General features: G+C 41.9%; 1 protein-coding gene across 1 annotated transcript; it reads right to left on the reverse strand.

Moving 5' to 3' along the window:
• Window positions 1–1,632: 1,632 nt before the first annotated feature.
• On the reverse strand, window positions 1,633–11,368 carry LOC128406787 (uncharacterized). The gene is made up of 3 exons (XM_053374474.1): window positions 11,305–11,368; window positions 7,062–7,121; window positions 1,633–2,713 (listed from the first exon to the last, which is right to left on the reverse strand). The coding sequence occupies exons 2-3, from the start codon at window positions 7,075–7,077 to the stop codon at window positions 2,127–2,129; spliced, it is 603 nt and encodes a 200-aa protein (XP_053230449.1). The 5' UTR covers window positions 7,078–7,121; window positions 11,305–11,368; the 3' UTR covers window positions 1,633–2,126.
• Window positions 11,369–13,904: the final 2,536 nt, after the last annotated feature.

The raw sequence follows: 13,904 nt of genomic DNA on the forward strand, positions 1-13,904 counted from the left end.
GGTCAAGGTTTTCACCAAGAATTTAAGGCCTGTTTTCAAATTATTGATTAATATAGATCTGAACATTTAAAATCATGCATAAAGAAAAAGTGACTTGCCAGAAGTGTAAACAATTCTGGGGGGAAATATGCTAATGGTCCTAAACTATAGTGATGCCCTTCCTTGACTGAAACAATTGTTAAATGCAGAATGTTGAAAACTTGGAGCCTCATCTCAATTCAATGAGAATGCCACCAGATTTTGTACCTCAGTTCCTTCTATAAACCTGCTAACAAATTCCTTGGTTCTTCTGGATCACACACCTACATTCTTATCACTGCATTTATGTCCCTACGCATGTCAACTTGCATGGTATTTGAACCCTGTGGTGCTTTGATCATGATCTTCTACCTACTCTCATTAGCTACAATCCTAATGTGTCACACATTTGATTATTGAGCACAAAAGGTTGGGAGTGAAGGTTTTATCGGATTCTAGCTGTTACATGTTCAGTAATGTTGGCCTTGAAATGTAGCAAGAGAAGAGGTAGGGAACCCTTTTAGGTAGAGAGCCACATTGCCTCCTGCGAAACCTTCCAGAGGCCAATGCCAGTTTTAGGCAGGGTAAGAGACAAAAGCAGGTAAAGCAACAAATTCAAGTTTTGCCATTGTACAGTAGGCTAGTTGCTATACACTCACACTCAACCCTCTCTTATCTTCTATCTAGGAAAATGTATCAGAGTTCTGAGGAAACATTATTGCACAGCAAAAGCATTCAAGGTGGCTTGGAAGCAGGGCCAGTTAGGGGTGTGGCTGGACTAGGTGGGCCAGGGAGGGTCCTGGTGGTCAGCTAAAGGGGCAGAAGACTCCAGACCCCAGGTGTAATGGCTAAGAGTGATATTTATGAGCTGAAAAGTAATAATGTCCAATGCTCACTGGATAGATGGATGGATATTCAATCATCCTCCACTGCCAAATCCAATATCTGGACCCAATCATATTTCCCAAGTGCTTACTTAGGAGCCCCCATGCCCTGATTGCTGCTTTCAGTGCCTGGGACACCCCTGATGCAACTTTTAAGCCATCAGGAAGGGAGAGGGTGTGTTATTTAAATACCAAGCTGGATAAATAGTTTTATGGGAAATGCCACTTATTTCATAAGGCAGCCAGGTATTGCAAAAGGAACAATCTCATATTTTGAGTCAGTTTAATGTAGGCTTAGTAAAAGCATTACAATCACCTTTCCCTGCTAATCACACCACTGGCAAGCTATCACACAAAGGGCACAGGAAGATGTTAATAGTGCTTGAACCAAACTCTGACATTTCCTTACCCACTAAAACTCCCATTCAGGCCAAGGAGAAATCTGCATATAAAGAGATCCCAGAGCTCAAAGGTGATTAAATATTTGGTATAATTGTGGCACTATCTCAAACCCCTCATGAAAACCAGTACCAGATGAATAACACTGAAGGTGTTCTTTGTCTAAATGGAATCAATAACAGGATGGAGCATGGAAATAAACTTTGTGACTAGCAGAGTAGGAGCAGCATAATCCATTTTGCTCTGCTGGTTCTAGATTTTAAATATCCTCCACAATTATTTAAGTTTTCTCATATGTTCTCTAAAATAAATGTTGTTGGTGCTGGTATGCTTGGGGGCAGGGGAGGGAATCTACCTTATATCTTACACATTGCTAAGTGGCATATATACCCATTTAGCTGCTAGACCAGCATTTCCTAAAATAGTGTGGCAAGGCATTACCTCCTACCGCTTGGTCCTCCATAAGAATAAGAGGCACGACAGCCATTATTTGGGTGAAATCAGACCACAAGTTTAGTGTCTGTAGATGTAAGAGGTGTGGCATAGGTGTTGTGTAGACTCAAATCAAGCACTTAGCACTCCCCAAGCGCAATCAAGTTGGGGAGTTACTCCTTGATGTAGGTCAGGAACTCCCTCATTTCTGGTTGACTCCAAAATGTAAGTTCTTATGGCAGGCAGGCCAGCTGAAAGCATCTCCCCTGGATCCCTCTAATGGGATGCTCCATTTTGGAGGTGTCAGGCAGAGACTACAACCTCCCCTCTAACCAAGATTATGCCTATACAATGCCTAAACCACCACTCAAGCGTTGCTCACCACCAAACCACTCATATCTGAAGCCAAAACCTTAAGCATTCCACCAGATCAGACAACCAAATATCATTACCCATGTCAGTCAGATGCACTCCATCACGTCTGAATATGGCCTCATTTTTCAAAGTAATATTAGGGTGCTGAATTGCCATACCACCCAGGAACTGCACCTTGCGCTTTATTCTACGATTTAAATTATTCCTGGCTCGATTCATGACAGATCGCTGGAGGATGCAACCCCCCTGGCCAAACCAAAACTGCCTCTCCAGTAGATAAGACCAGCAAAGGATGATCTGTGGGTACTGAGCATGTAAGGTCTCCAAGTGCTTAACAATGACCCTGGTGAGGTCAATGCCTCTCCATTCACCCAGCTCATTCTCACCCACCTGGAAGACAATGAAATCAGGTGGACCCAACAAGGAGATTTGATTTGTCAGAAGTGGCAGCACGTGATGCCATCTCATTCCCCTCTGAGTGATCCAGGATATCTGTATGCAGGAAGGAAAACCCAGGTTCTCTTCCCAGATTGATTCTGTTGCACGAGCGTGGGCCCAATGCACAATACTGTGCCCGCAAATCCAGACCTTCTTAGGTGATAATCCTGCAAACCAAAGAACAAGATAATGTGAGATCAGCTGCACTGGGACACATAACTCTTGTATGACTCAGAGACCATCCCCTGAGGAATTTAATTCTTGCCACTGGAAGGCCAAATCTGGGGAAGGGTCCGGGCTGCAAATGGTGGTAGCTTTTTTCCAAAACCCTGGAACCCCTGGAAAACTGATATTTGGCCAGGTAAGGCCATGGATGAGCAATGGTCTTCGGCCAGGTGGCCTTCTCCGGAGGAACCTGGAGGTGTCACAGAGGGGGGAGGGGCCCTCCTGAGAGGACACTGCCAAGTTTAGCATGGCACCTCTGCCCAGCCGATCAATCTTTGAGCAGCAAATCGTAATGGTACCTGAGGCCAAACTCAGGGAAATGTCCTCCAAGAGATGGCTCTTAGATTGCCTTGAATTGCCACCCACAGTGATACATTCACTAATATGTAGAGCTCTGAAGATGGCCAAGGAAAATGTCACCCTGAAGAGATGGTGTTCGTACCTTGACCAGCAGACAGATAAAATGATTTGTCCTCTACAATTATTTAAGTTCTGTCATGTGCTTTCTGAAATAACTATTGTTAGTGCTGGTATGCTTGGGGGACAGGAAACAGAATCTACCTTATACCTTACACATTGCTAAGTGGCATATATGCCCACTTAGCTGCTACACCTGCATTTCCTGAAATTCTGGTGGTTGGGATAACCTCTTCCTAACACTGATCTTTGGTGTTTCAGGTCAGCACTAGATGGGTGCATCCCTGCCCCCCGTCTCCCGACCTGCAACATGTTATTTATACAATAACCCTGCATTAATAATTTTTTTCCTTCCAGTAGCACCTTAAAGACCAACTAAGTTAGTTCTTGGTATGAGCTTTCGTGTGCATGCACACTTCTTCATTAATAACCCTGCATTAATAGTTTATACTGGGCCATCCATACACCCTTCCAATCTATTAGTTGTCCTGTGATGCTTCCCCAATATTACCTCATTTTTTTAAGACTGGAGGGACATTCTTGCCCAATAGGGCAAGAAAAGGCAGGGCAGCTCCTAACCCTGGTGTGCACCTGATGAAGCAGTTGCCATAACAGAGAGGCCCCACCCCCATTCCCAGTTTACGTATCTCCCCCACTCAAGCTGCGCACAAGCTGGAAAAGTCTCTGCCTGTGTGTAACCTACTTCTGCTCCTCTCTTTTCAATCCTCTTCTGTTCCTGGGAGACAGTGGACAGGAGAGGTTGAGGCAGGAGAAGGAGGTGTAGAAACCCCTGACTCTACACCAGCCTGACCCACCTCTCTTTCCTACTGTTTTCCCCTCTCCAATTCTGCAGCTTCTCTTGCCTCTGCCTCACATCTCCCAGCTGTTACAGGCTCCTCCAGATCAGTGATTCTTTCTTCCAAGTCAGTCTATAGCCCCCGTTTTTCCCAGTGCCCGCTCATCAGAATCCAACCACCATTCCTCAGTGTTCAGTCAGTCCCTGGCAGGCCACATATCCTCTCAAGCCACACCCCTCATCAACACTGCTTTGCATCTTCATTGGGTGTTTTTGCCTGACTTGAATATGTCTTCGAACTTTGTGAGAATCGTATTTATTGTTCTGCCTTTTGGCTTTATTCCCAATAAAGGAATATAGTCCGCAGAAGGGAATCTGGCCCTTTGGTTGAAAAGAGTTCCTTACCCCACATGAGGAAATGCTTTGTTCCACCCCAACTTTCTTTCCCGGAAGATTAAATGGAGGTGTTCTTTATTTTCTTATTTGTGTGCTGCTAATTATAGTACAGCATTTCAGCAGCCTTGCAAACCTGCTTAAATAGAAAGCTTGGGAAACAGTACATTGAAGGGTGTGTGTGTGGGACTTTGGGAAGCTACTTTCAAATAGAACAAATCTATAGAACTGTTACCATTAACAGGATTGAGGGGGTTGCACCAAGATATATAAACCTCAATTCAGATACATACCAACACATCAACAAATGCACATGCATGTATGTGTGCCCCCCCCCAAAAAAGTTATGCAAGATGCAGCACAGGTTACTTCTATATGGATTGTATTTCATGATGATATTATTGTGAGGAAGCTGGTGAAATGTGTTTTGAACGAGGTAACTGTTTGTTGGATTTGTACCTGGTTGACTGACCAAACCCAGACAGTGCTCATTAATGGTTCTGAGTCATCCTGGAAGAAAGTGACAAGTAAGGTGCACAGTTGTTCAACGTCTTTATAAATAACTTGGGACTCAGCTACATTGGCAACGAAATAGCACTTTGTATGTGTTGTTTAAGCATTCTGACACTGTGACACTAGATGGTGATGTGGAGTTCTGCACAATATAAAAACACAATGAAACACCAAACATTAAAACCTCCTCTATACAGATGTCTTAATTACTTGACATCTAACAGGACAGGAAGATGTTCCATAGGGCAGACACCACTACCATGAACCCTTTGCCTGGTTCCTTGTAACTTCATTACTTGCAATGAGGGAACCATCAGAAGGCCCTTGGAGCTGGACAATGGGGGTGGAGACACTTCGTCAGGCATATAGGGCCAGAGCCATTAGTATACATGTCCAAGTATTTCTTATTATTTCTTTTCTTAAAAACAACAACAACAAAACCAAGCAATGAATTCTGAAACCCTATTGAGGATGAAAAGTGTTAGAACACAGCCCTTCACGTTGCATTTTCGTTCAAGCAGTTGAAAGCTCAAGCATGTTTGGGTTAAGAAGGGTTTTTGTTTTTGTAAAGGAGCTGAACAGACATGAAAAATAGTGATCAGATTAGATATTGGATTACATATCTTAAATCTCATTTGAATGAAATAGCAGAACCAGCACAAAACTGTTGACACATGAGATTACAGGTGTTGCAGACATTGATTGGATTAAAGAATTGTTACATAGTTGCCTGCTTCAATTAGATAGATGTAAACAGTGCAAAAAGCAGTCTATATAAGGCCAAAGAGAACTATTTAAATAATTTGAATGAACTAATCCAATGGTTCTTAAAGTGGAGAAGTGACATGCGGTCAATGGACTAGGGGGACCAGGTTAGTTCCATTAAATGTTCCTAGTAAATTAGAATAATAAATTATTAAAGCCTGGTGCCTCTTTCCCGATGCCCAGGAAGCTTCTATCCAACTTAGGATGGGAGGCACGATGCTACAACTGGGACCTGCCCAGCTTTGGGAAGGAGACAGTAGGGCTCCAACATCCTTTCAGAGGCCTACCTCCTCCTTCCCAAAGCCCATGAAGCTTCTGCCCAATTTAGGGAGATGTGATGTTCATGCTTGCAATATCACACACACACACACACACACACACACACACACACACACACACACCAGCCTTGCAAGCAATTGGGGGGGGGATGTTAAAGAGCCAAGGGTTTCTTGAAAGTTTATAGGCCAAAAAGGCAAGCCACTTTTCAGAGTAATCCCACCCCAAGTTAAGGTGAAAAATGACTTGCCTTTTCAGCATTGCAAGTAACTAATGCTGGAATATCATAGGAAGGAAGTATTAATGGAGAGAAGTAAAATTACTAAGGTTCAGAACTGGGAAGCCATTGGGCAAGGAACCTTTGAAATGCTCCAAATGAAGAGAAATTGTAAGATTTACCTAAATACATTTAAAATGTACCATAGAGATTTTTCTTTCATGCTATGTATTTATATTATAAGATGGAATTGTCAAATGTACTTAAAGGTACTTAAAAACTGTAATAAAAAAAAAACATGTTAGCGGCTGTTAGTGTAGAATTACACTCCTGAAAACAGAAGATTAATTAACATTAATTTTGAATTATGACAAACTGGGTTAAGATAATTACTTGTGTAGTGTAATTATTTCATTATAAGGCAACTTGCATCCAAGTCTTTAGCTAAGAAAGAAATTGGTTGTGACATTTGTTCCTGTGTTTTGCCATTCTTACCCAACAATTTGGACTTCAAAGATATTTCAATTGTTGCCAGATGGAGATGAAAAGATGAGAGATCCCCTCTTCCTCCCCCCGCCCTCGCTCCTTATCAAAGCCTTCACTGTGAAGAACTGAAGCTAATTGGATCAAGTAACAAAGAAACTATTGAAATTACAACCCAAGAACAAACAGACAGTATAACAAAGAAAAAGAAAAACCCTAATATGGGTGAGCACTATCATACAATTTTATTAAAATGAACCCTGTATTATTTTATTATTATTATTATTATTGTACCAAAGGTGGAATGAAACAGAAACAAAATTTCTTGCAATAAGACATTCTCCTTTGAGATCAGTCTATATCTGGAGTAAAAAGACAAAAGAGAGGGAATCCAAAGTAATATTTTAAAGGTAATTATTATGTTACTCACCTTCTGCCTGCATCATGTGGGTGCTGATAACTGTTTTTCACCTTTAATGGAATGTCAAATCTAAGGGCAAGCCAGAACACATAATTAAATAGTCAGACTGTGATCACTTATAAAAGGATGCTGTGATTACTAAGACCCAGAATGGGTTTCTCAAAAAACAAGTCATACCAGATTAATGTCATTTCTTTTTTCCTTTTTGATAGGATGACAAGCTTGGTGGATCAGGGGAATGCTGTGGAAGTAGTGTATCTTGATTTCAGTAAAGCTTTTGACAAAGACACTCATTCTTTGCAGAGAAGATGGTAAAATGTGGGCTTGATGAGGAAACTGTTAGGTTGCCTTTTTGCTGGTTGACTGACCAAACCCAAAGAATGCTCACTAATGGTTCCTCGTCATTCTGGGAAAAAGTGGCAAGTGGGGTGCTGTAGGGTTCTGTCTGGGCCAGTTGTTATTCAATGTGTTTATAAATTGCTTCAATGAAGCTGAGGGGATGCTCATAAAATTTGCAGATAACACCAAACTGGAAGGGGTAGCTAACACTGTAGAAGACAGAATTGGGATTCAATATGACTGTAACAGGTTGGAGAACTGGGCCCAAACAAACAAAATTAATTTCAATAGGGACAATTGGTAGGTCCAGCTGCACTAATATAAAATGGGGGTTACCTGGCTTGCCAGTGGTATGTGTGAAAAGGATATCAGGGTCTTAATATATCACAAGCTTAACATAAGGCAACAGTATTATGTAGCAAAAAAAAGTAGGCGAGGGGTCCTCTGATAAATTCATCAAAATCTTTCTCCCTGTGAGTATGCCTGTGAGGATTGTTGCAACATTGTGTTGTTGTTGTTGTTTAGTCGTTTAGTCGTGTCCGACTCTTCGTGACCCCATGGACCAGAGCACGCCAGGCACCTCTGTCCTCCACTACCTCCCGCAATGTTGCAACATTAGGGGAAGGCATTTGAGCTGAACCTTAGTGTGGGGTTTGGGACTCGGCACTAGGGACGGTAAAAGAACTCTTAAGTCCCATTAGCTGCCTTTACTTTCTATCTCCAAATGGATTTTGCATCCTTAAGCACACTTCTCTTCTTCATCTGACTTTGTCCAGGTTCCCTGACCAAAATACTTTCACCTCAGAGCAAGAGTGTTCCAGGCTCCTGAGCAGATGCTGGTCTTGCATGCATCATTTAGATCTTTTCACAAACAATTAGGAATTTAATTGGGAGGTTTGCTGTCAGAGTTGGACTTCCCTGCTGATGTGTTCCCCATTCCAAAATCATGAGCACTTACTCCATGACCTCTGGAGAGTTAATCATATCCATAAATAACTTGCTGGTATGACCAATCTTCTCTCAAACAAGAAAAAGAGTGCAACCCTATTCATAGTTATTCACTTATGTTAAGAAATTTATAGACCACTCATATGATAATATATATCAGGACAATGTAGAGAAAACCACAAAATAGAGTATAAAACATATACAATGACTAACACAGTTAAAGTCTAACAGTATAAAATGACCAAGGGACAATAATTACAAATTTCTTTTGGGGAAAAAAGCTTGAGTAAATAAAAACATTCTTCCATATGAATCCTAAACATAGATTGTTAGTGCTTGCCTTCCATGAAAGACTTTGGGATCTTAAATTTCTGCGGCACCCTGTGTAACATTAAAATTTGGAACAGTCCCGCCTCTTGCCTTCCATTCTACATTATAGTTGTAGAGGTCCCTGTGGCACCCCCGAGGCTCTGTGCCCAATGTGATTGAACCAGTCACACTCCTCTAAATCACTTGTGATGCCTTATATACAATGGGTTCTACTGGTTATTGACCAAAATGATATATATAATGGGCACAAACTCCATGTTAATAGGGCCACAACAATGAAAACCATATTACTGGTGGTCACAGAGCAAATAGCAGAACCACTAGGAGGTTCTCAGTCTGGAAGCATAGTGGCAGAGAGAAGTGTAAAGAGAGAGGTGGTCACTCATGTAGCCTGGCCCGTCAGCATATAAGCAAGAAGCAACATCTCCAACCTTGTCTGGTAGCAGATGGGCAACTATTGCAGCTGCTTCAAAAATGTACAATACGTTGTGTTCGTACTAACTTCAGTTTCTGAACCAATTTCAAGAGCAGCCCCACATAGAATGCATTGCAGTAATCAAATTTTGCGGTTACAAATGCATGGCCTTACTTGGGAATAAGTTCCACGCAACCTACTGATAATTTCTCTTTCTTTCTTTCTACTCAGAAGCAAATTAAATTCAATGGAATAGAAATGCATATTCACTGGGACTCACTTCCAAGTAAACCTGAATTGCAGTTTCTGTGGAAAATATGAATTCTGTATTATGGATCATTAGGAGAGTGGCTTAAAATAAGTCTTAGTATGAAAATGTACTTATAGAAATATGGTTTCTGCACCTCAAAAAGAATAGTATAGAGCTGGGAAAGTTTCAGAAAATGGCAAGCAAAATGACTGAGGGGTTGGGGCACCTCCCCATGCGTCTTTGTGCTATGATAAGGCCTCTGAATTGAGTGTGGTGGGATATGTGCATGTGCAAAAACCTCTGGCATTTGCATGAATTGAATTAAGAATGCGTCAATTTGGGTTCTCTTGGTTTCTCATTTTCCCAGTCTTAAATTCATTATGCCACATTTCTGCAGTGCTTTTTCTTTTTTTAAAATAAAAATCCTCATGAAAATTCTTCAGCATTTAGTGCAAATTTCTCCAAATCAACACATTTCTGCATGCTGTTTTGTTGACTTCACATGCATTTTTCAAGCAATTTATCTTAATATTATGCCTTTTGTATGTTATTTCCAGTAATATATTCATTTTACGTATTCCCCTCTCTAATAAGTTCATTTTTATAAACTTTCACTGGTTAAAGAACTGCAACGCAAAATGCAGGTGAGTGCAATATTTGAAAAATGGCTATGTTCTCAGATAAATGGTTCCATGATGGTTCTCATGCTGTTTTGACAGAAGTGGCTTTAAATATAAACTGAATTAAATTTCTTCCCCATCCTTAAGTGGAATGTAGTCTATTGTACAATATTATATTTTGTTCCCTCCCCAAACTTTTGCCTCTGGCACCACCCAGGTATGTGGCCTCTGAAATATTGCCATTTGGAAATGCTGGAAAGGGTTCCTCATCTCTGCTGTAGGGAATGCAAAAGGTTGCTGTGGAAACAGTTGCTAAGGGGGGAAACCTATAGTAAGTCCCCCCAGATAAACAGTTTAGGATTTAGTGGATCTCCAGCTCAGAAGGTTGATTCCCAGCTCAATCAAGCTCAGCCTGAGGTAACTTGTCCTTCCCAGGTCAGAAAGTTCCTCGGAAGGAGTGTTCTGCGTGTGTAGCAGGGATGGGGGTGGGGAGGGAATGGCTGGATCTCAAGCCTATGCAGCTCAGTCACATGATCTTGTTTATTATTATTATTTATTATATTGTTTGTTTGTTTGTTTGTTTATTGCATTTGTATACTGCCCTTTATCCAAAGATCTCTGGGTGGTTCACAGCATAAAAATACAAAATAAAAACACAATACGTAATTAAAAACAAGAACAAGGACATAAAATGTTAACAAGCCAAAGTCTGGTTGAAGAGGAACATTTTCATCTGGCGCCTAAAGATGGATAATGAAGGCTCCAGGTGAGCCTCCCGGAAAGAGCTTTCTACAAAAGGGAAGCCACTGCAGAAAAGGCCTGTTCTCATGTTGCCACCTTCTGTACCTCTCGTGGAGAAGGCACATGAAGAATGATGGCTGCAGGGTCTGGGTTGGTTGATATGGGGAGAGGTGGTCATTGAAGCATTGCAGTCCTGAGCCATTTATGGGTTTATGGATCAAAACCACCACTTTGAATTGAACCCGGAAATTAATTGGCAGCCAGTGTATCAGGCCAGGATCTGTGTAACATGCTCAGATAATCTTTCCCTGCTGAACAATGAGGCTGGCGAATTCTGCACCGAGTTTCTGAACGCTACATCTAACATGTTGCAGCAACCTAATCTAGAGGTTACCAGAGCAAAGATATCTGAGATTTGGCTATCACCCATAGAGACACAGCTGGGACACCAGCCAAAGTTGATGGAAGGCACTTCATGCTACCAAGGCCACATGAGCCTCAAATGACCCACAAGATGAATAACCACTCATTCAGAGGAAGTGTAACTCCATCAAGAGCAGGCAACATCCTATCCATCCAGTCTAAGGAACCATTCAGTGACAGTCTTACCTCAAATGAGCTTCAGCTTGTTGGCTCTCAGCTAGTCCGTTACTGAGACAAGACAATGGTCCAGTGCCTCACCTGCAGCTGTAAAGAAATAGAGTTGTCTGTCATCAGCATATTGTTAACAATGTACAGTGGTACCTCGGGGTACATACGCTTCAGGTTACATACACTTCAGGTTACAGACTCTGCTAACCCAGAAATAGTACCTCGGGTTAAGAACTTTGCTTCAGGATGAGAACAGAAATCGTGCTCCAGCGGTGTGGCGGCAGCAGGAGACCCCATTAGCTAAAGTGGTGCTTCAGGTTAAGAACAGTTTCAGGTTAAGAACGGACCTCCAGAACGAATTAAGTACTTAAACCAAGGTACCAATGTACTCCAAAACTCTGGATTACCCCACTCAGTGGTTTCATGTAGATGTTAAACAGCATGGGAGATAAAATTGAAAACCGAGCATTACCCTTTGGAAACAATAGTCCAAGTAGGACCAGAACAACTGCAAATGAGTGCCACCCACCCATAACCTGAACAGCTACTCCAGGAGCATACCATGGTCAATGGTACAGAAAGCCACCAAGAGGTCAAGAATTAACAATGACACATTTCCCATGTGTCATCATACAGGGTGACCAAAACAGATTCTCCACCAAAACCAGGAAAATGATCCAGAACAACAGTTTCCTCCAAGCAGTGGTAGAGGAAGGGGGGGTGCGGACCGCCCTGGGTGTCATCACTGAGGGGGAGGGTGACAAAATGACAAAATTATGAGGGGTTTTTTAAAAAAAATCAGCTCCCGAAACTTTTTATTTCGGTCCACAAATGTAAGGAAATGCAGCTGGCACTGGGTGCGACACCGCGAGGGCACTTAGTGCGGGGCCTGCAGTGTGAATGAGCCAACGGCAGTGTGGGACTTGTTTCTGCCCTCCACCTCTCCCTCAGCCACCCTACAGTTGAGGGGGAGGCAGTGGAGAGGCTCCACACAGTGCGCCCCGCCCCCATGGGTGGCAGGATGCACTCGCCACACCAGGCCTCCAAAGCGCCTGGATTTGGCCTGTCACCACCCACTCAATAACCTTGCCCAAGAAGGGGTGATTAGCAAATGGCCAGTAGTTACTTATATTTTCTGTGTCCAGGGAGGGTTTATTGAGGAGTGCTTTTACTTCTGCCTTCTTCAAGCAGGCAGGGACTGTTCTCTCTTTACACCAGGTTGCTTTATACCAGCTTCTTGTGAATATGATTGGCCCCTTAGTCTCTTTTTCTATGGGGTCATCTCAGTAGCACATTGTATTTACTTCCTTCTATTAGCACATTGCCCTCAACAGATTTCTGCTTCCTTGATCAGTCTTTACTTTGGCAGTTTCCTTCATTTTTCTCCCTCTAATTACTAACTTTTAAAATTTGTACTATTACTGCAGTGCTGCACTTTGGGGGAAAGAACGGGTGCTTGTGCTTACTGAAGGTATTCCAAAATTGTCATTCTGTCTCAAAAGAGAAATGATCAACCAGCTAAACCAATAAAAAGGAAAATCTTTTAACAAATATGAAAGCATGTTCAATTTGTGAGTGTAACCCCCTGGTGATCCTGGTATGAGCAAAATGCAATCCTGTATAAGAGATGATTCATATTTCAAAATAGAATATTGTAATATTGGCTAGAGGGTTGGGGAAAACATAGCAATAAAAACAGTAAGGTGGAGATCGGAATGTCAAAGAACATAGCTGGATATTCCCCAACCAAATTTCTTTATCTTTTTTAAAACTGAAACACGGTGCTTTTAAGGCAATGGAGCAAGGATGGAGAACTTTCAGGTGTGGTTGAATGACTTCCAAATCTCTTCTGGAAAAGTACTCTACAGCATTGGTCCAGTGGCACCAAATGCCTAGCTTCTAGTTGAAGCCAGCTGAACTTCTGAGACACATAAGACAACTAACAATACTGCTCTGGATGATCTCAGTGATCAAGCTGGGATAAGAGGGCTTAGGTGACCATTGAGGGGTCCAGGACCTTGAATCTGACCAAGCAGCATATGGGCAACCAGTGAAAATATTTTAGCAGTTAAACAAGGCTGTCAGGGAAGAAGGGGAAAAAGCATATCCCATGGTGCATGCATCCAAACTATTCTGATTACTTCAATTCATGGTGTATAGGATACGTAGTGTGTCCTAAGATTGCAATTATACTGATTCATTTGTCCTACATCTTCATATTAACCATTCATCCAACCCACATTTTTCAATACGTTTCTCCATCACTTTCCTAACTGCAGAAAGTTTTTTCCATTTTTTTAAACCATATATCTGTTTAAATACGGCTCAACTACCAGTTTTGAAAACTCCCCCCCTCCCCAGCTATATTTCCTTTTATACTTGGCAAATCTCCCTGGAAGGTCTGACTACCAATTGACTATGTACGCAAGCAGGATTGTAGAGTATTGTAATATTTAAGACTCATTTTGACCTAATTATTAACTGCGTGGAAAAGATTTATGAATCTGAAATTAATTTTAATGGATTGTTAAGAACAGAAGACGAGAATTAAGGCTTCTAGCCAAAGTACGGGCTTATCTGTTGTGGATTGAGATAAAACGAAGAGGTTTGGACATGTG

This window comes from Podarcis raffonei, chromosome Z (genome assembly GCF_027172205.1).
Source record: "Podarcis raffonei isolate rPodRaf1 chromosome Z, rPodRaf1.pri, whole genome shotgun sequence".
In the NCBI taxonomy this organism is placed as follows: Eukaryota; Metazoa; Chordata; class Lepidosauria; order Squamata; family Lacertidae; genus Podarcis; species Podarcis raffonei.